We start from the raw sequence: 25,982 nt of genomic DNA on the forward strand, positions 1-25,982 counted from the left end.
CCCACTTGAGGGGGGCCCCAAATTATTGTTTTTTTTACAATAAATATTCAATATTACGCAAAAATGCAGGGGCCCCCAAAGAGGTCCAGCCCGTCCCGGGCCCCCAAATGATGAAAAATTCCTATCTACGCCCCTGAATATTTTTACTATTATTGTGTTTTGCATTATTGATCATCAGTATTTTTAATGTAGCGTTTCTCAAACTTTGGGTCCTCTCCCGTGGGTGGGGATGGTTAGTACCTTGAATTGGGGGATGGGGAGACGCAAATTCTTGACAAAAAGGGGTGTCATAAAGTGTGTGTGTGTTTTTTCTGGTGGCGGTAAGAAGAGGTTAAGCGATTGGTTGGTGTTTATGCATTAAGGATGATGAAATTAGCGTAATGCAAATGTGAAAGGGCAGACAATCTTGAGACATGAAAGAGTAAAGACGTTGTTTTGTGGTGACCTAGATTTTGTTTAAATATCAGTAGGCTATATTTCATTAATATCTAGTGATGGGCAAAAGTTAACTAAAAAGTTGCTAACTTTTAGTTTAACTTAAAAAAATTAGTTAAGGCCAAAGTTTAATTAAAAAATAAAAGTTTAGTTAAAATCCTAGTTTAATTATTTTTTTTTAGTTACAAACTAAAAAGTTTAATTACAAATTTTACAAACCTCTTTAACATACATACCAATAAATATTTAAATCGATGTAATTTGGAGAATATATGTAATGAATAATAGAGAGGAGAATAAACAAGAGGGTGCACAGGTCACTAGAAAGCCTTTTGACCTTTACCCTATAATGGTCGCTATTCCCGCCTTTTCAAAAAAATACACGTGTTCATTATATTTCTAGCAAGTTTCACTGCCTTATAAATCCTGATTCTATAGATCTACATTTTGCTGCTTTTTATTAAATACCAGTGTGTTCCTGTATAGCTGCAGGCAAAGAATTTTGCTTTACTATACTATAGATCTAAAAGAAATGTCGACTCTTTTTATTTAAAAACTTTTTACTAGATCTAGAGTTAGAGTCAAGTGACGTCTAAGTCTATTAGTATTATTAGTTTAGTCTATTACTACTGAATACTTATACTACTATTAGATCAATAGTCATAATAGTCTATATATTTAATTATTTTAGTCTCTTGGTCTTAAGTAGAGTCTAACTCTTAGTAGTCTTAGTCTTAAATCTAGATGTAAATTTAAAATTATAAGTCAATAATATAGAAGTCTATATTACTTTACTTTATTAGACTAGATCCATTAGTTTAGAGATTCTTGTCTATAATATAATATGTAACTATTCTAGAATTAGAGTCTAGATTAGATCTAGATATATCTAGATTACTTATTATACTAAGACCTAAGATGCATAGGTGATAGATCTATAATACTAATAATAGTCGTCACTATACTAGATCTAATACTAAATTAACTTAATCTAGACTAGATTCTAGATCTACATCTAATCATCTATGATCTACTTCTATTATAATTATACTTATATCTACTATCTAGATCTATTAGATCTAGATCTAGTATTATCTACTAGAGTATATAGATCTAAATACCCATACCTAGTTATAATCATAATTAAAATAATAATCTAAAATCTCTAGATCTAGTGTTACTAAGAGATATCTACTAGACTAGACTATCTAGATTTTAGATCTAGTAGTAGTAGTAGTAACTAGTATTTCTTAGATTATTTTTAGATTAAAATATTAATTATTTGATCTAGGTCTAGGTCTAGTAGCTAGATCTAATTCTAGATCCAGATTATATTTCTGATCATTTCGTTTGTAGAAGATATTAGATCCAGAATATTCTAGAACATAGAGTTAGTTAGAGAGTCAACATGCAGTTTTATCATTATTTCTAAAAGGTAACTTATATTAGAACTTCGACAATTACTTCTAATTTCTTTCTATAATAGTATCATTCTAGTGATTCTATTAAGATCTACATCTATCCCATAAAGACATTTAAATCTTTTTTCATGTGCACAAACATTTTGCTAAAGAGATTGGTTGTGCTTTATACTTTATATTTTCATGTTTGGCTGTTTTGTCCTTAAAAAAGGTCAAAATAGTTAGTAAAAGTTTAACTATGTTTCTTAGTTTAGTTTAACTAATTTTTTTCAATTTGTGATTAACTAAAAGTTTAATTACTTTTTTTTAGTTCAAACTTAGTTTTAGTTTAACTAAAAAAATTTAGTTTAGTTCCCATCACTATTAATATTACATCTCTATCTCAAGTTAAATATGTGAATATTGTAATAACAGTTAAGCTATATTGAGTTGTTCACATAAGAACTTTATTTTAAAGTTTATTAAGTTTATATATTATTATAAGGCTTGTCTTCGAGTCCGAAGATTAGATAGGAATGCAGTTTTTCCCATGGCTGCGCAGGCCCAGCTGTGACCTACATATTTTGCCATATCCAGGGCAAGCATAACTACTGTTCGCAGGTGGTCGATTTAGTTTTTCTTTTCGCGTCTTCGTTTGTCCACGGCAGCGGGTTTTCTTTTGGTCTCAAATGTGTATCCCGCGGCCTTCGGGAGTGAACTCCAACTGATTCGTTCTAAGGCCGCATGCAACCAGCTGCTCTCTTCTATGTTAGCTAAGCAAAGTTGACGCCTAAGCTGGTCTTTGAAGCGTTTCCGTGGGGCGCCTCTGTAACGTCGACCACCTTTTAGCTCACCAAAAAAAAAAGACTGCCTTTGGCATACGTTCGTCTCCCATACGGGATACGTGCCCTGCCCAGCGTAACTGTCGGACTATAAGAAGTCCATCTATACTATCCTTACCGGTAAAAATATAAAACGCCTATATTGGTTCAATTGTACTAGCTGTTTGTAAGCGACAAACCAACGACCAACTAACAAAGAGAGGGGGCATCGAAAAAAAAAGTTTTATTTTTATTGTAACTTATCTGAATATTAGTATAATTACATGTTTAAAAATTAAAATATATTAAGAGGAGATGTCATTTTATCTTCTAATAAGACCTTGTCAACTGAAGACTGCTTTTTGCGAGGCGCGTATGCACAATATGGGTCAAAACGTTTTGAAGAAAACATTTTAAAACATCTCCGCTAGTGTGATTCTTCTGCATTTTTTTGTCTCAGAATAGTCGAATTTCTTCCGTATATTGCAATTTATAATAGTGACGACTTATTTGTGAAAAAAAATCATCGATAGAGACGTCTTTACACGAAGAATATTTCTTTAAAAAGATCACGCCCATTATAGAAGTACGTGCGCAATATGTAGGCCTACCTAGAGTGTCCCTTGCATAATTCTATTGGCCAGGTCTGCCTCTTTATTATTAGATTTCATATGGCCCTCGACATTTTTTATTATGATGAATAGTGAGTTCTGAAAGAAAGCACATCGATATTAGCCTTTTAAAAAAATTCGCTTAGCGCCGAGTCACGCCCTGAATTAAACCTCTTGCCGACTTGAGCGAAAACCTGCCGCATCTTCATTTCTATCTCCATTAAGAAATTTTTACGCTTTAAATGTATGTAGGCAACATTATTTACATTCTAAGGCTTTTGACAAAGTTCACCACCATAGTTTGCTTAAAAAATTAAAATATTTCGGCATTAATGGTCCACTGCATCAGTGGATTAAAGACTTTCTGATAGGGAGAGAACAAACTGTAATAATAAATGGCTCTAAATCAACACCGATAACAGTAAACTCAGGTGTACCTCAAGGAACAGTCTTGGGTCCACTACTATTTTTAATTTACATAAATGATTTACCAAATTGCATTAGTTCAGGAACAAAAGTCAGATTATTTGCAGACGATTGCATAATATATAGAACAATAAAAACAACACAAGACACAGATATTTTACAAAGAGAATTAGATGAATTACAGAAATGGGAATCAAATTGGAGCATGTCTTTCCACCCAGAAAAATGTCAGTTGTTAAGAGTAACAAAAAAACTAAAACAAATTAATTCCACTTATCTTATTCATGGCAAACCAGTAACACAGACTAAAAACGCAAAATACCTAGGTGTTATAATAAATGAAAAACTGTCATGGAATCCACATATTGATGAAACTACAAAAAAATCAAACAAAGCATTAGGATTTATTAAAAGAAATTTCTATAAATCAAATAAGAACATAAAACTAAAATGTTATTTAACCTTGGTTAGGCCAATAATAGAATATGCATCCTCTGTTTGGGACCCCTCAACTCAAGAAAACATTAAGAAACTAGAACAGACACAAAATAGAGCAGTGCGATTCATAACAAACGAATATTCACATTTGACTAGAGTAACACCTTTAGTAAAATCACTAAATTTAGAAAGCCTTCAGGACAGAAGGCTCAAAAGTAAAGTAGCAATCATACATAAAACACTGAACCATAATCTTCAAATACAAAAACAAAATTTAATAAAATACTCTGAAAGACACAAAGATAAAGGCACATTCCTCGTCCCATATGCTAGGACAAATTTGTACAAATACTCCTTCTTCCCTAGTGCTATTAGAGCATGGAATGGGTTGCCTGAGCTAGCCAGGAAAACCAGTGACTTGGCAGAATTTAAGTCATTGGTTAATATGCATGACTAAATGCATGACGCGCAGGACGTAATCATCTTCTTTTTTGAAGTAACGTCTGTATTATATAAGATAAGATAAGATAAGATTTTGGCAAAAGTATTGCCCATAGGCCTATTATATATTGCAAAGTATTTATTTTATGTAAAAATTCAAATAAAAAAGTTTTAACTAATAAATTGCATTAAACCTTATAACTTAATTTTGCTATTACATAATTTCATAACATCGAACCGAGCCGAACCCGAACTTTAGACATGACCGAACCGAACCCGAACTATACTCGTCATCGAACCGAACCGAACTCGAACTTAAATCTGACCGAACCGAACCGAACCCGAACTTTAAAAGTTGGGTTCGATTCCCATCTCTAGTTCAGATAACTAACACCTACTAGGAACCAGCTAGGATTTTGAAATTGTACCATCACAAATGAGATATTAGGCCTACAAGATACCGTTTACAAAATAGCCTAGACTGGAAAAAAAAAAACCCAGCTCATTTGTTCTCCTGGCAAAATGAATGTAGGCATAAACATTTCACGTGTAACGTTTGTGTGAAAGTGAAACTAATGTGAACGTAGATTTTGTTTCTATAGTTAATGTATTTGTTTTAATGCACAAATTGTATAGACTAAGGCTAATTTCTTCATGGATAGTAAAGATTATTACTAGGACTAATATATTATTATATCTATATGTGATGAAGTTGAGCAGTGGTTTCCAGATCAAACTTACTTATGTCCTCCCGCGCTGTTCGGTGCATTGGGTGGCAAGCTGTCTCCATAATGATATGTCACTGGCGATGCCTGAAGCCTCTTCCCACCTGGTCCCACTGCTCTGAGGTCCTCCATGAAAGTGTGGCGCCAAGTTATACGAGGACATATCCCAGTTTGCGCTTTTCTCGTATTGGCCTCAATTCCATTGCAACTCTTGGTATGCGTTGATGGTAGGCCTCATGGGCGTAGCCTGGGGGGGGGGGGGGGGAGACGGACTTTAGTGACTTCTTTTTTGCTTTGATTTTGTTTATTTTTTTGAGATTTTAATACTAAACCATCACTTTCCCCAGCGCAGCCAAAGGGGTTTTTAGTTTACCCCCCCCCCATCAAGTGGGGTTCGAAGATAAAAAAAATACCTCTTCAATATAAAAAAAGCAAATTACAAACTCAAAAATCTTTGAGCGTAACCAAAAGGGTTTAAAATTTAACCCCCACCAGTGGGTTTGAAGCTAAAAAAATACCTAATCAATATAAAAAAAAGCAAATTACACACTCAAAAATCTTTGAGAGTAACCAAAGGGATTTTAAGTTTAAACCCCTCTTCAGCGGTGTTTGAAGCGAAAAAAATATCTCTTATATAAAAAATGCAAATTACACACTAAAAATGCTATGAGCGTAGCCAAAAAGGGTTTTCAGTTTAAACCCCCTTTCATCGGGGTTTGATGCTAAAAAATACCTCTTCAATATAAAAAAAAAGTAAATTGCACACTAAAAATTCTTTGAGCTTACGCAAGCCAAAGGGGAGTTTTGAGTTTAAACCCCCCTCCTCCAGATGGCTTTTTTTTTTAGTTTAACACCACTCCAGATGTTTTTTAGTTTCAAATCCCCCTACAGAGAGTTTTGAGGTTGAAAACTCCCTCTTCAATATTATTCTAAAGCAAACTACAGTCACAAAATTATATAAGCGTAGCTAAATGGGGTTTTGAAGTTGTTAAAAAGTTAAAAACCTCACAACAGATGATTTTGACGATAAAACTTCCCTTTTCGATATAAAATCTAAAGCAAACTACAGCAGTCACCTAATTCCAAGAGAGTAGCCAAGAGAGGTTACACATCTCTACCAGTAGCTGGGCTCCATTAATAAAGTGCAGTAGTTAGTCATCTGCCTAAATTGAAAAAGACTATAGGCCCCTATGTGGCTCAACAAAGATGGCTAAGACAGATTTTAGGAGTCAGTTATAGAGATCGGCTCTAAATCAAGGAAATGTTTTGCCGAACTGGGAGTCAACTCCTTGTTAAGGTTGTGACAGAGCGTCGCATGAGGTTTGCGGGACATGTATTTCTACAGAATTAATTACGCATAATAAGAGTTGCAATGACATGGAGGCCATTACGAGGAAATCGCAAACAGGAACATCCTAGTACAACTTCACGCCATACTTTCAGAGAGGTCCTCAGAGCAGGTGTGAAGAGACTTCAGACATTGCCATATTTTTGTGGAAACAGCTTGCCACCCAATGAGCCGAACGGCGCGGGAGGATCTAAGTCAGTAAGAATAGCACAGGTTTTGAAATAAAAATTTTTAATAGCAGAATAATGCACGGTAGATACCTCAGAATATGCATTTTTAGGCTTTTAATACCGGAAATAGTGCTTGGCGGCGGGGATTCGCCCCGCGCTGGGAGCGCTCCCCCAGACCCCATTACTGGTGCGGGTAGGGAAGTCTACAAATTTTCCACTAACTCCAAGAAAAACTTATTCTAGGGTATAATAAACGTCTTCTGAAAGAATGAAGAGTCAGAATGTAAAAAAAATTAATTCTATATACACACACACTAATATATATATATATATATATATATATATATATATATATATATATATATATATATATATATATAGGCCTATGTATATATATATATCGCTGTGTCGTGCGCATCTTGTAGGGTATTTTCGTTTGAGCACCATAAGATCTTATTAGTTCTGTTCCTAAGGATGCGCTATATTGGTGTCATTGTTCTCTTGTTGTGCCTTGAGATGAGTCTCTTTGTGTTCTCTTGGTGTGCCTTGAGATTGAGTTATCTGTGTGGTGTTATTCCCCAGTATTGGGTAAGTTAGTTTATTTTACTATCCTCTACATGTCGTAGCTTTACAATCGTTTCTTTTATAATCGTGAGAATGGCGGTATCAAAGGAGTGTGTATTTTTCTTATCTAGGGACGCAGGCTTGGGACTCTGCTGGAGTTAAGTCTGAGTTGTAGGCTTTGTAGTTGACTATTGCCCGTGGCGTTGGGTTGGCGTTGTGAAGCCTGATTGACTATGGCACTGAGATTAAGGTGTGCTATAGCCCTTTGAATGTAATCTGTAATTGCTATTGATATTTATTCATAATGTATGCCTCATAATATCATATATATCATTAACTCATTAAACCTTTGTTGTTATATGCAATATTGTTATTCACTAGTATACGTTAATATTTGGTTTATTCGTTCCTAGATATTTATTGCATAAATTGATTACTGGACTGTTAGGGGTGCCCAGGCAGACGAGCCAAGGCTAAACTATAACCCCGGCATAAAGTTCATAAACACTGCTCAGGTGGGGAGCCCGGCGGAGTACATCATACCCTAGATGAGTGCGAGGACAAAACCCACCTGACACGCTGTCCCCCCCCCCCCCCCCCCCCCGAAAAAAAATCCTGGCTACTACATATATATTCTATCGGAGGACATGTCCCGCAAACCTCATGCGACGCTCGGTTACAACCTCATGAGGTGGTCGACTCCCAGCTCTGCATAGGATTTCTTTATTTGAGATCCGATCTTTGTTATTGACTCCTAAAATCAGTCATTTAGCCATTTTTGTTGAGCCACATTTAGTCTTTTCTCAGTTTTGGAAGATGATTCTCACATGCATACGTTGCTGTTGGAATGAAGATTGTGTTAAGCTGCAGCTTGTCCAAATAGGCCGCAGCCTTTGGAAAATGCTCCCTGCCTTTCCTATTTGGCACGCTATGTCATGGTAGCAGGGCAGGTCCTACAGATTGCGGGGCCCTATGCGAAACGGATTGCGCGGGGCCCATTCTGGGTTGTGAAAAGGACAATAAGTGAAAATTAAGATTTTGTATTACAAAATAAATTCGTCTTTGCATTTTATTCATACTTTACTAAGTACAAAATCACTGCCAAATTAACTTTACGAGCCATCTACAGTAGATAGTAGTTTTCCAACAAAAAGCAGATAAACAGTTGGATCTGCCTTTTAGTTTTACTATCGACTAGCAAAATATCGCTTTTGTCTGTTTTTTAAGAGGTCGAGATATAGATCTCTAGGCCTATTTGTATGCCAGGGACTATAAAAGTCAATGAAGTATTTAAACTTCTTGTTTTGGTTAAAATTCGCCTTATTTTTATTAAATGAAAGCTGACAATGCCGATTTTTTTTTATCGCGAGTAGCATTGGCGTTGTTCATATTTAATGACACCCCAAAATGACAATTTTGCCTGTTTTTAAGGAGATTTGCATCAGTTTTCAGATTTTAATAATTTAAGATTTTCATGACTTTTTCGTATATTTTAGAACTTCAGAAGAATTCCAGGAAGCCTTTAATAATAAATAAAAATGGTTTAATTCAATAATGTACACCTAGAATTCGCGCGGGGCCTATGAAAGTGAGGGCCCACTGCGGCCGCATAGGTTGCAGTGACCTAAGATCGGCCCTGCATGGTAGACATCCCCATCGTTTGCAATGATGCTGCTTATAAGGTATGTGAACTTTTCCAGCTCTTCAAGCTTTGACTCACCAAGCCTGACGGAAGCACCCTTTGCTTTATATCCCACTCGCACAATTTTAGTTTTATCCAAGTTTATGCGGAGGCCAATTTTGATTGCCTATATATCTATATTTACATGTAGACCCGAGTAGTGCAACGTTATCAGCGAAGTCCAAGTCAGTCATTATAATCTATTTACGCCTTGGAATACCAAACGCAGTCTGATTCATTGCTCTCCTCATTATGTAGTCGATGTTTAGGAGGAAAAGGAAGGGAGATAAGATGCACCGATGTCCTACACCTGTCTCGATGCTAATTAAAAAGAACTCAGTTGTTCCTTGTTTTAATGCAGTAGCTATATTGGCTGTTAAGGTGTCGTAGGATCAGGTAATCTCCATAGAGTTTTTCTTCTATAGGGATGTTGTGATATTTAGATGATTCTCTTTCAAGTTTCATTTGCGTAAACCCTGACTTGGCATAGAGTAGCCTACCGAGAATATCTTCGAACCTGGAATGTTAGTGATCACATCTTAAATTGTTTTTATAGTGTGAGTTCCCGGTTGATTGCTTTTTTTGAGATCTTTTGGATCAATGCATTTTTGTAAAATATTTGTCATTCCTGAAAGATACAACCACAGTAGAGCTAACTCATTCAGTAAGCTCGACATGTACTGGAGTAATAAATCCATCGGAATGCATTTCTTTGTTTTTCTACAACTTTCTTTTTGCTAAGCGACGTGGCATTCACCGCGAACTGGATCTTGTATTCTGGCAGCATTGCAGGGAATTCTGTTTGTAACTCGTCTTCAGTCTTGGATTCTATGCTGTTTATTCGTTGTAATAGTCCTAAGCATTGTACCGCGTCACCACTCAAAATGTTTTCTTGACTAAAGTTAACCTCAAACCTTGCTTTCATCTCTTGGGTATTACTTTTCAAAGGTAGCAAAAGTCTTAATCAGATGATTTGTATAATTGTACTTGTGTGACTGCTGAATAAGCAAGTTTTTACTTTTCAGATGTTCAAACTCTTGACTTCACAAGAATGTTACACCTTGCACAAAGTGTCAATACGGAAAATTAATCTTTCACTAGTTTTTCAGTTCACTTGTCTTCTATGACATGTTCTCAATTTTTTTAGCTCTGAAAATTTTATTTCAATAGTTTCTTAAGTTTTTAAAAAGTAATATTCCAATGAGAGCTCAAAGAATCTCTACAATCATTTTTACTAAGCCTCTAATTTTTTCTTACCATTAGCGAATAATTGGTGTTATATGAAAGATACTTAACAAAATTAAAATTAAGACAATTGAAATCAACAATGGGGCAGACACAACTTTCATAATTGGCATTTCTGTCTATTGAAAATGTAGATTTTATGAATTTATTGGTACGTTTAAAAGTTTGAAATCTAGAAAAGGGAACTTTTAATTTGTGATAGCATTTTATTATTTTTTGTACTCTTTTAACTGCTAAGTTTATTTGATATTTTTGTAATGTTTTTTTTTTCAAAATAAATTTAATATATTTTCCGAAAGGTTACAGTGTGTGATTCGTCCTTCCAAACTTAATAGTATAAGGTAAAATGGTTTCCTCACGAAGCTCTTTAAAGTCTGATAAGGAAAATGTGTTAATTTTAGGACAGTTTCTTAATTTTAAATACCTTTAATAACAATTTATCAATGTTATGAATGTAGGCAATTAGCTCAATGTATTATGGTTGGACAAAAGGACAAACCAGCGCATGGATGGTGGTGGAAGGCTTGCACCCTGCGGGCTCTTGCAATGGAGAAGATTACTTTGATTTACTTTTATTGTGAGAATCCCAAATACACAAACAATGTAATCTCTAAGGATAGCACACAAAAATCTAGAGTTATACTAAATACATCAAATGGAAAATAAAAATAATGGAAATGCAAATAACAAAAAATAGAAACATTTAAAGAAGATGAAAATATAGCACATATAGATCTATATTTAACAAGAATGAAACAAAAATAAATATTTTGCATCAGCTTTCTTAGCTCCAGGAAACCAATACTTACAGATAATTTAAACCAAGTTAAAAAAAAAAGGAGATATAGATTGACAGTGAAAAGAAATCTATCAACTTTTAGCTTCCAAGCTGAGATTTAGTTGTCTAAGTGTCTTTCCAGTTGTGATGTCATATATTCTTTACCATTTTCTGCATGTAATTTGAAAAAAAAATGTATAGTAATAATTTTGTAAAAATATAACTGAATTGCAACAACAGCTAATAAACTCATCTCTAATACATTTACAAATCATTCTAAACTGAGTATTTTGCATGTTACTCTTACTATAGTAAATATACTGCAGTAACTAATAACAATACCAACAATTATCAATTGCTAAATTCAGCAAAATGAGGAATGTAAATATAAATACAATTTAAAAAAAATTACTTTTAGAAAACAATTTTGAATGATTGAGCTAAAGTAATATAAAATATAAAATGAATAAAATTATCCTCATGTTGTTGCCCACCTGTATATGAAAAGGAAGAGAGTTTTTTTGATAACCTAATGCAAATGGATTTTGATCAAGGTAAGTGGACAAACTAAGTTATCCACATCAATACAGCATCCCAATTTTAAGGTTCAGTGAAAAAGTGTAAAATAAATACAACATTTTTAAAAAGTGTAGAATGATTTAATCTAAAAGTGTAGATAAAATTTAAAAAAATACAGATTCTGTAATAAAAAATTATAGATATGGTATGCTAAATGTGCAAGTCTAATTAATTGTTTAAAAAGTAACAAACATAAAATAATATCACAACATTTGTAAAATATCATTAAACTCAAGTTTTCTTCTATAAAACTTATATAACAAATATTATACAATAGTATCAGATCTTTGAAAGTAAGAATAATAAACGCAATATCAAAAGCTGTTTAAAAAAAAAATCCACTCCACACAAATGTGATAACAGAGACAAAACCAGACATTTATTAAGAAGCAACTTCAAGAGAAGTGCATAAGATGAACAATAGTTTAAGAAACATGGATCTAAAAAATATATTTCTAATGAGGCTAAGTAACAACCAATTTCGTTGGGGAAAAAAAAAATAGCAGAAGGCAAAATGATTGCAGAAAATGACAAAAGTTCAGGTTTGTTCTTCATCATGTGACTGGTTTTTTCAAATGTAAGTAAGTCTTAATACCGCTACGAAGCAGAAGCAACAATACAAATGTATATAATAAAATAATATACATATTTTCAAGCATTTGTTGTTACTATTTACAAAACTCAACTGTAAATCAACATTGGAGCATATTACTTTGTTTCTAAAGTCCAGAAAACATAATTCTCTACTACAATTTTCTTCTCTTTTTTTTGACACATTTGTTTAAATATTTTGAAGCTAAAATAAAGGTTGACATTAAAATTTTAAAATCGAGCTAGTAGTCTTTGAACTCTGTTTCACAAAATCCAGGTCCATTGATTTCTTCGGCAGGGAAACCTCGTCTATAAATTTAGTAATAAAAAGTAAAAAGTTATTATAAAATATAAATTTATGATATTGGTAAACTGTATCATTATTATTTGTTCATCCTATGGAATGTTAAGTTTATAAAATCATATTAACAGTAAGTAGTTCTTAAAGTATTTCTCAACCTTATCATTCTGCATCTGTGTTCTGACAGCCGAGGAAGAGCTGCTTGAAATTCATTCACTTCAACTGGACTCCAAAGTCTCTCTGCAACAACTGAAGCACTTGGCCTAAAATAACAAAAAAAAAAACACTAATGTAACTTAAATGTATTTGAAAAGAAATTAGAGTTGAAATAATTGGATTATTAAATTTTTAACTATACATGGAAAAAAATATATTGAAGGATAATCAAGAATCCTTGTCAAAAATTGCTCTTCAAACTACAAATTAAAGTACCGGTACATATTAAATAGATTTGTTACAGAAAAGGGTAGCTAAAATGTTTGATAATTATAATATTAAATTTCTCAAATTGCTTTGAATTAATGTTTCTTTTTTTGAAAGTAAATAGATAAACATTTATAGAATGTAAAACAAAACAAAAAACCCAAAAAAACTTACCAAACTCTAGACAGTACAACAGTATCATCTACATACTCTCCCCACATACAGGCTTCTCCTCCAACTACTAGAGACTTTAGCTTGTCAGTACCTAAAAATGTAGTAGTTCTTTTAATACAAATTGAATTAGACATAATATTTAGACAAAACCTTTACATATATGCAAAAAGAACAAAAAATACCATTGAATTTGAGTGGCTCACAGTTGTAATTATCAACCCAGTCACTGCCATAATGTATATCATTCAGATACCAGCATGATGACAACAATGTCTGATAGCCCAGCTTTGTGACTTTGCTCATCTCATCTTGCCAGCCATCTTTCCAAACATGAACAATAGTGTCCTCATTCATCTAAAATAGGGCATTCTCAATGTTACTGACCAAAAACCAGGAAAAACTTTTTTATTTTACAAATATTGATAGAACATACAAGTAATATTACTTCTGATGAAATGAAATAGTCCTACTTACTTTGACCCCATTGTCAACTACTTCCTGCCAGACCATGTAACCTTTCTGAAGACTGCCAACTATATCCAAAAGTCTGGTGAGTCATAAGTATATTAAACTGAGGTAAAAACTAAAACAAATTATGCATTATCAATGTCAATAATTAATTTGTTCTAACTCCCACCTTTGCATGTAATACTCTTCCAACTGTTCAAACTAAGTAAAATTCATGCTTAACATGAACTTCTTCACATCTGGGTTGGTGCTCCTAGAAAGAAATAAAATACACCCATCTTTGAGACTGTAAAACCCTTGTTCATTTGGAAAACATATATTCAGTCTATCACACCACCATAATGTAGAAACTCACAACAGTGGTGTGCAGAGTGGGGGACAGTGCAACAGCCTCAGCAAATTAATACTAGAATTGAGGGTATAAAACATCTAATCTAGAGCTTGGAGCTTTTTTTTTTTATTTCAAAGCTTAATATCAAGTATAATAGTTGGGAATCACGGGAGATATCAACCTATCTATTTATAAACTGACAAACATCAAAAACTTTCAAATAGAAATAAGTTATACTTTTTACAGGCAATTTATAAAACTTTAACCAGGAATAATCAACACGAGGCACTACAAGGTCAAAATAATATAATTATTTCTATTAACTTCCTTACAAAAACAAAATAAAAAAATTTAAGTTTTTAATCCTCCCACATCCCATCCTTTGTTTAATTGATAATATATATATGCAATGTTATCAAATTACAATGTATTCTTAGTGGAATCCAGAGAATTCAAACTCAAATAAAAATTATGCTTTATTCAAAGTCTTTTCATCAATTTTCTTTTTCATTATTTGTCCCTAATTGAAAAATGTGGTTGATTGAAGGTCAGTTAAGCCTGGTTCTTAATCATTTGAAAAAGCACTGAAAATGATCTGTGCACTTCAAACCTTTTTGCACAAACCCATAACAAGCCAGTAAGTAGGCTTATGGCAGTCATAAAACATTCAACATGCCAGTCCGTTTTTTAGCATCACTTTGTATTTTTGTGTGTATGGTAGGTTACATCATGTATATGCATGAAGAGGCATATTGTTTGGGTGGGTGGGCCTAGTGAGGGACCAACACTGGAAGTGTGACACTTCTCCACCATGCCCCTCTTCTTCTCAGTCAGACAATAAACTATAATTATTAACACCTGCTGTATTGTTGTTATGCTAAGTTCTAAACAAAATGGCAGCACTAAGTCCAATCCTATGACCTAATCAAGCCTATAAGAAAAAATTATAGTGAGAAAAGAGGAGCCCCCACTGTGTTGTGATTGTAACTGTGGCCTCATGGTAGAAAGATACCAGGACATTAGAAGAAAATATTTTAATTCTAACAACCTAAAAACACTGCTTGACAATGTAGATCCTGGGAAAGTATTGGGTTTTATCTGGGAAGTAGGACTGACTGTTAACATTTAAGAGATTTATGCACACACACACATATATATAAATACAATAGATTCTTATTAAATTATTTTTTAAAAATTTAATTTATGAATTATAAACTTATTTTAACACTTGAAACAGTAACCTGTATAGATTTTAATGTTCCTACTGTTGAATGGAGGTGGAGGACTAAGGCAGGGTTTCTGCACCAAAGTCAATATGAAATTCAAGGAGTTTTCCAGGAGAAATTTTAAAATTCCAGGACATAAAATTTGCGCAAAAATATTACATAACAATTGTCTGATTATTATTATTGCTCATTAATCTTCAGACTCGAAGAGAAGCCTTATACATATATATATATATATATATATAAGTAAGTTATCTTTTAATCTAGTAACAACTTGACTGTCATCCCAAAACCTCAAACAAACATTTTTCTTTTCAAAGATTTATTAAAGAACATTACAAATGTTTGCTATTCCATTTTTTTAAAAATAAGAAACATTCTTAGAGTTGCCTTCTCTGTGGTGGAAATGTAGGCTACATTTTTAGTTCCTATGTGTATGCATTTTTATTAACTGTGCTTAAATCATCCTCATAAACAGAGCCTGTAACTTACAGGCCTATTTGTGTGTTTAGTAAATAGCTTACTAAATAATGGCTTTTGGATTATTTTTTTTGGGGGGGCGAGGGGGAGGTATTAAACCCATTAGCGTTTTTTTTTCCAAGCACAATTTCTTTTTCAACTCTATAGTTTCCCTGTCTTTTACAACCGAAATAACTTTAACGGACTTTCACAGCTGTGTGTGAAATATTTTCCTTAAATCTACAGTAGATCTAGAGTCTAGATCTAAGTCACAAAATTCGCGGACTTTTCACGGCTGTGAGTGAATTATCTTCACTAGATTCTATGATTTAGTGTAAAATTTAGAGTCTAGATCTAAATTTAAGACACTAAAATTTGCGACTTTTCACGGCTGTGTGACAATAATCTTCCCTTAATCTTTAGATCTAAGTCACTAAAATTCGCGGACTTTTCACAGCTATGTGAGAATTATCTTCACCGAATCTACCGTAGCCTAAATCCAGACTCTAGATCTAATTTAAGTCACTAAAATTTGCAAGTTTTTCTAGGCTTCAGTACATTCTAGAGCTAGTGATTTAGCGTAAATCTAGAATCTAGCGTATTTCTAGAATAATCTAGAAATTAGATGTATCGAGATCATTAAATGGACTAAAATTCACAAAGTTTTCAAGTTAGGTGTAAATTATCTTCACTACATCTAAATCTAGATACTATTTCTAGCTAGAGTCTAGATGATTTACGCAAAAACACTCTGTTACAAAAAGATTTTAGGTGAGGGAAGGCCCTTCAGAAAAATAATCATTATAATGCCAGGTGAAATGCCCTTGCTTTTAGCCAAGGCCATCTTCAATCACGAGAACACGCTTCACAAGTGGGTGAAAGGCGGATATAACCCTAGCCCGTAAAAAGTTATGGAACGTAGTTTGGATGAAAATCAACGTGCTCAGTGAAAAAGCGATCCGATAACAATACTAATCTATAAATAGATTAGATCTATCTATTGTCAAGGAGCAGTATCTATTTCCACCGCGACGGCCCATCCACAGCAACGGTGGCAATTTTTTTTTATACTTTTTTTTTTTCGATCGGTGAAATTCAAGGACATTCAAGGAGATATTTTTAAATTCCAGGAGATTTCCAGGACTTTTATATTTTTTCTGAAATTCCAGGAGATTCAAGGACATCCTTGAATTTCAGGAGGCCGCGGACACCCTGCTAAGGGCACGACATGGCCTAAATTGTGCAGATGTGCCATAAAATAAACAAAAATGTTCTGTTTTAATTAAAGAATACATTACCAGCAATCAAAGCTGACTTCATCTCCACCCAAATGAATGTAGTGATCTTTAAATGTCTGGCTGATCTCCTTAAAGAAAGCTGACAGGAATGTAAATGATGATTCCAAAGCTGGGTTGATTGGTCCATAATTTCCATTAAACTTGCCTTTTGAGTAGCACTCTGTTAGCAGGTTATCGTGACCTTTTCCCCAGGATTCAGTGTGACCTAAAAGATGAGCAAACTCTTGGTTAGTCACAATTCAATTATTATGCCTTTCCCAATATTTGACAACTGCAAATGATGTTGCAAAAAAAAACCTGCATTTATAAAAAAAAATATTATACTGCCTAGTATGCCAGTAAAAAAAATACAAGATAAAAATATATATATATATAAAAAAGTAAAGTTCCCCTTTCAGACCTTGTGGTCTAAAGGGCAGATGATGTAAAGGTCATCCAATTCTGTGGCCTACCATTTACAAGGGTGTCATATGGCCAGCACAATGACCAACCGCCTTTACTTTTCTCCAACTAATGTCAGGTACCCATTAGAGCTGGGTGGACTCAGAGGCGCCCAAAGATCCCGAAATTAAAAATCCCAGTCTTTACCAGGATTCGAACCCGGGACCCCTGGTTCAGAAGCCAAGCGCTTTACGGCTCGGCCGCCGCGCCTCCTAAGATAAAAAATATAAAGGACAACAAACGTTCAACAGTAGATCATCAAAAGTGTACCTACAATACTACTCGAAAAGAATTTCTGGTGTCATTTACTCTTTGGCATTTTACGTCTCGAGAGAGAATCTTTTCCCTTTGCAACTTCTTGTGTGACTAAAGAGGCCAATCCTTGATATACAGCTGCGGTCACAGGTTGGGCATATGTAATCACCATGTGACATTGCATTTTCACCCTTCTTACTAATGCTGGCATCTGCAATCCGAGAGCCTTCCTTGATGCTTACTCTCCGTGTGGATATATCCAGTGCCACTTTTCCCAGCTGCTAGTGTCGATTTTGAAGAGCTTCATTTCTGATTCAGATCTGAATACTGTAAAAGTGGATGACCAGCAGTTCTCCTGTCTTCTGTAAGATCACCATACAGAATATCTTGTGGAAGTTGATCTACTGGCATTGTATGAACGTGGCCAAGCCAGCCAAGGCGTCTGCTGCTGATAACACCGTGGATGTCCTGGCACCCTGCTCTTCTTCTTTCAGTTTCAGCGTCCAACTTTCACAACCAAGAGTACAGAGACCACTAGCAACATACAAAGAGAAATGATCTATCAGAGATTTCAGTACTATAATCACCTTCAGCCAATAATAAATAAAAAAAAATGGTTCCTAAGCGAAACAGGATTTTTATAAATTCACCAGAGAAACATTCAAACCTATAAAGGAGAATTAAAATTCCAATGACAAGAAATCAGGAAGGATTAATTTTTTATATAATATAGTTTACTTATGTTTAAGATATATAATTTTCAAAATAAAATAACTTTTTGAAAAAAAAAGCCATATTTCATAAAATATTTTACTTGATAACTATTTCACAAGACATAACAATTATAATTAGTCACTAACCAATTGAAAGTCTTTAAAAAAAATTAAGGGTAAAAAAAAATATAAACAAAATAAATGTAAAAATGTGAAGTATAATATCCTTCCAAATCACAGGAAAGGTTGATTCTAGTGATGCCATGTTTCTCCCTCAAAAGTTATGGTTTGCAGGCTTTTTCAGTGGAACAAAGTTAGGGACTCACTTCCCATTGATCTCACATTCAACATGCTTCACTACATTCAAGAAGAACATTAAGACCTATATGTTCAAAACTTTTTTAGATTAGTTTGTCATTTTAGCTCTAGTGTTTATATTTGTAATATTATCACAGTGCCTTGAGTCTACATTATATGTTTGAAAACAGTGCTCTGTAAATTAAATTATTTAATGGAAAAACATATATAAATTAAAACATCTCACCAGGAGTGTCAAATTCAACAAGGACACGGATCCCCAGAATTCTTGCATATTCAATGACACCTGAAACATCTTTAGGTGTGTAAACATGAGTGTTGGCATTATATGCACCCTGGATTCAGGGGAAAAAAAATCAAAAGTTTTGTTTTACTTGTGACAAAGCAGTCTAAGAGAATTTTGGTAACTGATATATTTATATATTAACAATTTAATTAATTATACTTGCTAGCCTTTATTTCTTATCCCAACATTTACCTTCAAACTGAGATTTGGAAAAGTCTGGCTGACGTATGGAAAAGATGGGTCATCCACAATGTGCCAATGAAATACATTGTACTTATTTTGTGCCATAGCATCCTGTAAATAGTATGTTAAGATACAGACATTTCTGGGTAGATCAAAACATCAGTCTTCCTAGCTCTTTTTAAAGAACTGAACAGTATATTTGATTTTTTTTCCATAGAGTAACATAGAATAAAATGCAGCATAAAATGTTTATAAATTTCATATTAAATTTTTGTTTTTGTATTTCAACTATTAAAAAAACATTCTTTTAAGAGTTATAATAATCAGGAAAACAAATGGCTTAGAAGACTTGAAATCTGTATTTAATACAAATGACTAGTAGGTGAATTAATATAAAACATGATAATTTTCTTTTTCAAGGAACATAGGTAGTTTAGAAGATACCATATATAATAACTATCTAATAAAGTAATAACAAATGACATTTTACTTACTAGAGTTTTTAAGATGTAATGTTTAGAAATGAAGTGTCTGGACGTATCTAGTAGGAGTCCTCTGTGTGGGAACCTTTGAGCATCCACTACAACAGATTGGTTGACAGCAAACTGATTAGAAGGAAAATTAGTTTATATTTTTAATATTCTGATTTACATATGCATAAAATATTTAATATAATAATATATATATATAATAATATATATATATATATATTATTGTAAACTAAAGCAAGCAACTCAACAAAAAGGAATCATAAAAGATGAGGATATAAAATTACAGAATTAAGGTGAAAGGATGTTTGATTAAAACACATAAAGGTTCCCCTTCAACACACAGTTCCATTACTTGTAAGCTCCCAATTATAAACATCGCCAGAACTCCTTTTACAACAAAAAAAGTCCATTTCAGTCATGTGTAATACAACATACAAGATAGTATGCACATTGTGCATTATCTGCATGGTGGTGTGTAAGGCAGAGTTTCAACAATAAAATATTAAATTAGTATATATTATTTTCTTTATATATATATATATATATAAATTATTATATGTTAAAGAAACAATAAACAAAAAATAAGAATAGTGTATGACTATAAAACTTTAACATTATTAGAAATAATGATCACCACTAAAAACTAATACAATAAATGAAATAAACAGTTTCTAATTTAAACTATGATATTTTAAGTTCAATGAATTCTTTTCAAAATTAAAAATGTATTTATTTACTGCGCCTGAGTCTAATCGATAAACAAGCTGGCTGAAAGTTTCTAGACCTCTAAGTGCTCCCCATACTTCTTTAGATTCAATGCGAGATGAGCCAGGAGAAACAATTAGACTGTCTAAAAAATATTTAAAAAGATAAAAAATTAAATTAAATATTATATATATATACTACAATAACACATAGATTAAAACAGTATTATCTTGTTAATTTGAGATTAAAAATGGCTTATTCTAGAAACACAACTTAAAAAAAACAAAAAAACTATTTTATGAGTTAGCCCAAATGTAAACTAAAAAATATTTTTTTAATTTACTTTTACTTTCTGAGTAGTTTTTTTTTTTTTTTAAAGTTATGATTTAGTTTTTAGTGAATTACTGCATTATTTAGTCCTAAAAAGTTTCCAATTTAAGTAATTTAAAAAACTTTTATGTTAACCTAAAAACTTGCTTAAGATTTTTAAATGTTTAAAAAATGTGGGAATTCCAAGAGGAAATTTTATTTTTTCAACATCCATGTTTAATGATTGCTATTTAGTTACATTATTACCATGACCACAAGAAGCATTTTTTAAATAATTTTTGTTTAGTACTACCTATCTGATTGGAAAGCTAAGTTTAAATACATTAAACTTTATCTCTGCAACTCATCCATTTCTATTCTTTTGCAATATTTTAGTATCTTGTTAGGTTTTTTTTTTGGTTTTAGTTATCCGCAAAAGTTTTTCTTTTGCTTCAGGAATATTGTCATATAAGCTAGCATGCAGGGCCCAAGAGATTAGCTTTTTTTAAATGCTTTGTATATTATAGTACTTGTGACAGATCTATGTTGTATAGAAGGGATATTATATTCCTCACTTAATGCAGAAAATATCTAATTTCCTTTTACACCACCTGTCCATAATATTAAGTGTTTTTGTGTATTTGAAAACTTAAGAAGCTGTAATAAATAGACTAATTTAAAATATGCTTCAAATCTGCCTAGAATATATTTATAGATAAGCTGTTATTGTCCAAAGTGATTATGTATTATTTATTTAGACCTACCATTGTCATAATGAATGTAGGACAATGGTATAGCTAAGAAGTACTGTATTAGTTTAATGCTAAGTTCTAATGGTATTCAAGTCATTTTTCAACATTAAATCTATAATTATTCAAATTAATTACTTAAATTGTTTTACAATTTCTTCATCAAGGAAGGGAATTTTATAATGATGTTTTAAAATTTCAAAAGTAAATTTCCAGAACTAAAATTGCTACAGAAAAGTCATCTGTCCTCTTAAAAATGTGTCATATTGTGAAATTTGTGAAACTTACAAGATTCATCAGATTGAAAATTAGGATAGATTGAGCCACTGCATGGTGTCTTGACAGCCATTTCAAGCACATTCATTGTTTTATCCCATTTAGAATATGACTTGCTGATGAAATAGAAGTACAAATGTTTTTTATTTATTATTTTTTACTTTTAGATAATAACTTTTATTATTATAAAACTACTGGAAGATAAGATTGCTTAAGTAGGTCTTAAAGGCTAATCTGACTGGTTAAAAAAATACCCAAAAAAAGGGTTGGGTTACTTAATACTAATAATAGTATAAACTGAAATTTTACTTAATTTGAATTTTTTTTATTCTTTACTCAAAGTCACTTGGGCCTGCTTCCAGATTAATATAAATATCCCTTCTAAAGCCTATCATGGCGTCTCGACTCCATGGACATGTCCATAAGGAGAAATGGATAGGCTAATAATGGATAGCAAAGACTCCCTCCAGCAGCTACCAAAATATGTTCTAGTGAACATATATATTTATAGCTTTTATATAGCGCTACTTTCATGCTTATAGCATGCTCAGAGCGCTTTGGTCCAATGTCATTTGTGGACCAGTGGGGGGAGGGGGTATCTAGGAGTTGGTTTTCCATGCTGCCTTTAGGCGCTCAGTAAACACAACTCTGCTCAAATATATTAATGTGCAGTATTTTATTTTTTACACTCGTGAATAATGTTCCAGAACTGTGGAACTAGCCAACTAGTTGTTACCCTTGTGACTGCTGTCAAATTACAGTCAGTCAACGTCGATCAGTGACTATACTTGTTTATTTTCCACAAAAAAAATGCTTGTTCACTGAATGAGACAATATGTATATATTCTGGAAGTTAAATGTCGGGAGGAGCGAAACCTGCCCTTGTGGAGAATCACCAGAGAATGCTGACCATGTCCTTCAATGGTGCATACTAAATCAAGAGACCCGAACAAGACTCTGGCGCCAAAACCTCCTATAGAACAAAAACTATTCCTAGAACTGCCTGATCTGGAAACCACTGCACGGTTCATCTCAGATATAGAATTACTGATATATCTGAACCCTCCAACAAGTAAAATGATAAAGAAGAAGAGATGTACGGCATGTGTACCCAAATAGTGTGAACAGCAGCAAAGTTATTTTCAAGTGTGGATATACAGCTTTTGGCACCCATAACGCTCGCGTGGAAGTACTCTGAACTTCTCTTTGTTTGGAGTTATGTCCTCTGAAGCTAAATCAGCTTCGCTAAATGGTGATCTGATGGTATTGAAAACTGGTTCTTAACGCCTTAAAATTTGCTTTAATAAATTGCACAATTAAGGAATCTAAATAAGTGTTGTACTTTTAATCATTTCACTTGAAATAGTTTCACCTTTCAGCAAAGAAAAATGACAAAACCTGTTTTCTTTTGCTTGTAAAATGTTTTACATGTTTCGGATGTTCCTTCAGAGTTGAAGATAGTTCCTAGTCCAAACCTCCAGCAGGATGACGAGGGATGGGAGCGGGCAGGATTTGAGCCCTTGACCATCAATAAATCCGAACGACAGTCTCATTTGCCTAGCCCATGCTAAGAAAGCAGATACATTGGATTATTTTGTTCCTAAATTGAACCCTCTGTGGTTAACACCTCTAGCTCTAATAAGTTAGATTACTATGACATGCTGATCAATAATATAATGTAATTTTATGAAGCTTCTGCAAACTTTTCTGTTTAGAGTTTAATTAAATGGTTATAAAAAACAAGAACTATTTTTTCTCAGTCAAAGATCAAGATCCATCAATCCATCTTTTTCCAAGTCTTCCCAACAGTTTTTCATAGCATTGAATAAATACTGATCAGAGATTGTGTCTTGAATTGAGTGTATTGATGTATAGCAAATAAGAATAATCTTCATTTACTTGAAACTTTTTATAATTAGAAGACAGTTTCAATAATTTATATAGATCTATACATAAATCATATATTATAATATATATTATAATATATATATATATTTAATTATATATTTATATATATGAGTGTTTCTCCAGTACTGGTGCCAAAAAGTGTCACATTTTGCTAAAAATTAAAGTTGAAGTTTTTGGTTTCATTTCAACTGTATTCACTTCTTCAACCAGTTCACTTTAAGAATTTATCAATAGAAAATGAATTGCAAGATGTAGATTTTGACAGCAGTGACGCAGTGTCTATTCAAGGGGTACCCCCTTTTGAGTGACAGGTGCATCACTTGATAATTTAACAACTACCAATTGATAAATTCATTGTATTTTAGCATAATATAACTGTCTTTATTGTTACTTGTCTACTTTAGATACTGAAATTTATGCTTTTGCATAAAAAAAGTGGATTTGAATTTGAGCTCAATTCAAAAATTGGGCACACCTGATTTCTGCAGGTGTCGGAGGGTCGTAATTTGCCCACCCCTGTTAATAGACTAGATCTAATTTGTAGCCTACATCACGACTCATGAAAATTCTCACCCGAATTTTTTAAATCCACCAAATGTCAAGGAGTAATATCGTTGATAGGCATTTCTCAAGATATCGCAATCTATTTCACCGACACTCAAAAATTTAAAATTTTCTGCATCTAACTGAAGAACTGTCGAAGTTGGCTGGTATTTTTGTGGTAATGGCCATGGTTGACCAACACTTTGAACAGTTGGACAAATTGGTAATTTCCGCTTTTAGCTGGCGTATTTACGTCTCTAGGCAGCACCTGGCAACCACTGGCCAGATTTTTGCGATGCCTCAGCGTTGAATCGATGCTAAAAAAATTATTTTCAGGGGGAGATAACCTAGTATATTTTTAATATCGCCAGCTGAAACCATACTCGAAGAGAGAGGAAATAAAAACATATAGAAATAATAGAATTAATAGCGCTTTAGAGCCGACTCACAGACCTATATAAATATCGCCAGCTTATAGCGGATTGCAAGAGAGAGAAAATAAAACAAATAGAAATAATAGGAATATTTACTATTGTAGTAGAAGTAGTACTTTAAAAAAAGGAATGGGGGGGAGGGGGAGTAAATTATTATTATTTAAAATTGGAATGACATTAATAAAGCGTAAATTTAGGTACCTATTTTTTTTTTCATAGAAATTTCAGAAATTGAATTTAAATAGATTTAGGCCTATATTGCCCTATATATGATGGGATTATTTATATAGATCTATGAAGTTATATTTTAAATGATTTGATGAAGATTTAAGGTGCTGACAGCTTGTAACATTTTTCAATAAAGCTGAAATGAATGTTGAATTTAAATAGATCTAAATCTAAGCCTAAATCTAGTGGACTAGTCTAGTGTAATGTTGTGCGTTATGAGACTTGTTGCATTGTATCTAGAATGTTCTTGAGGATACATGCAATAAACAACTGATGTCCTTATAGAAAAGAATTTCATATATAAATATTTATTCATTTAATAGAAATATCCCTCAAGAGTCAAGGAATGTGGCTAGGTAACCAAGGTCACTGAAACCGTGAAGGCGCCGCTGAAACTGACTGACTGGCTCAAGAAATTGTTGAAACTTTGGGAGCGGGCTGGGAGGGTCAGGGGTGGGGGTTAAACAGCGGGAGCAGACTGGGAGGGTGGTCAGGGGGTGGGGTGAAAATGCGGGGGCGGGCAGGGAGGGGTCAGGGGAGGGGTGGGTGTGTATAGCTGGATCCTTTGATCGGGAAACAACAGATTGACCAGAGAATGATGAAGTCCAGATCTTACTGTAATAGGGCGTGTCGAAGGTGCCGAATAGGGCCAGATGCATTGCGCAATCCTGTGACTGTAGGCCAATGAAAGTAACTATCAGTGCTTGCTTACAGGGAACTTCTACTGTCAAAAACAGTCTTTAGATCTCTATCGGCATTTTCTCTTGTGACCAATCCATCTCCACTTCCTCTCTAAGATCTATATTTTTCTGCCCACTCATCTCCCACATTTTGGTGTTTTCTACTTTGTCATACCAGTGTATTTTTAGGATATTTCTCAGGCATCTGTTGATGAAGGTCTGTACTATTTTTGTTGTCACTTCAGTTGTTCTCCATGTTTCCGAATCATTCAATAGGACAGCCTTGACAATAGAGTTAAAGATTCTTAGTTTAGTCTTGTTTGAGATGTGAGGAGATTTACAGTCAGGTTGGTTTTAGCTGTGTACATCAGTCAATGTCTGACGTGCTAGATTTATACGACGTTTAATGTCTTCAGGGTTAGGGTTAGGGTTAGTCATTTTTTTGTTAGATTTATCTGAATTTGACAAATTTATCATTCTGTTCTGCCTTCCCTTCCACAAGCACATCTTAAAGGTTAAGGTAGTTGGGG

General features: G+C 33.4%; 1 protein-coding gene across 1 annotated transcript; it reads right to left on the reverse strand.

Annotated features, from left to right (window-relative positions):
- Window positions 1–10,861: 10,861 nt before the first annotated feature.
- On the reverse strand, window positions 10,862–24,332 carry LOC106078619 (beta-hexosaminidase subunit alpha-like). Its single transcript, XM_013239552.2, is given in 13 exon segments — window positions 10,862–12,562; window positions 12,713–12,817; window positions 13,152–13,242; window positions 13,334–13,505; window positions 13,626–13,698; window positions 13,789–13,872; window positions 16,934–17,138; window positions 18,887–18,995; window positions 19,139–19,240; window positions 19,624–19,734; window positions 20,358–20,470; window positions 21,672–21,775; window positions 24,141–24,332. Coding segments are annotated over 12 exon segments (1,308 nt in total). The 5' UTR covers window positions 21,748–21,775; window positions 24,141–24,332; the 3' UTR covers window positions 10,862–12,495.
- Window positions 24,333–25,982: the final 1,650 nt, after the last annotated feature.

Source organism: Biomphalaria glabrata, chromosome 1, assembly GCF_947242115.1.
Source record: "Biomphalaria glabrata chromosome 1, xgBioGlab47.1, whole genome shotgun sequence".
In the NCBI taxonomy this organism is placed as follows: Eukaryota; Metazoa; Mollusca; class Gastropoda; family Planorbidae; genus Biomphalaria; species Biomphalaria glabrata.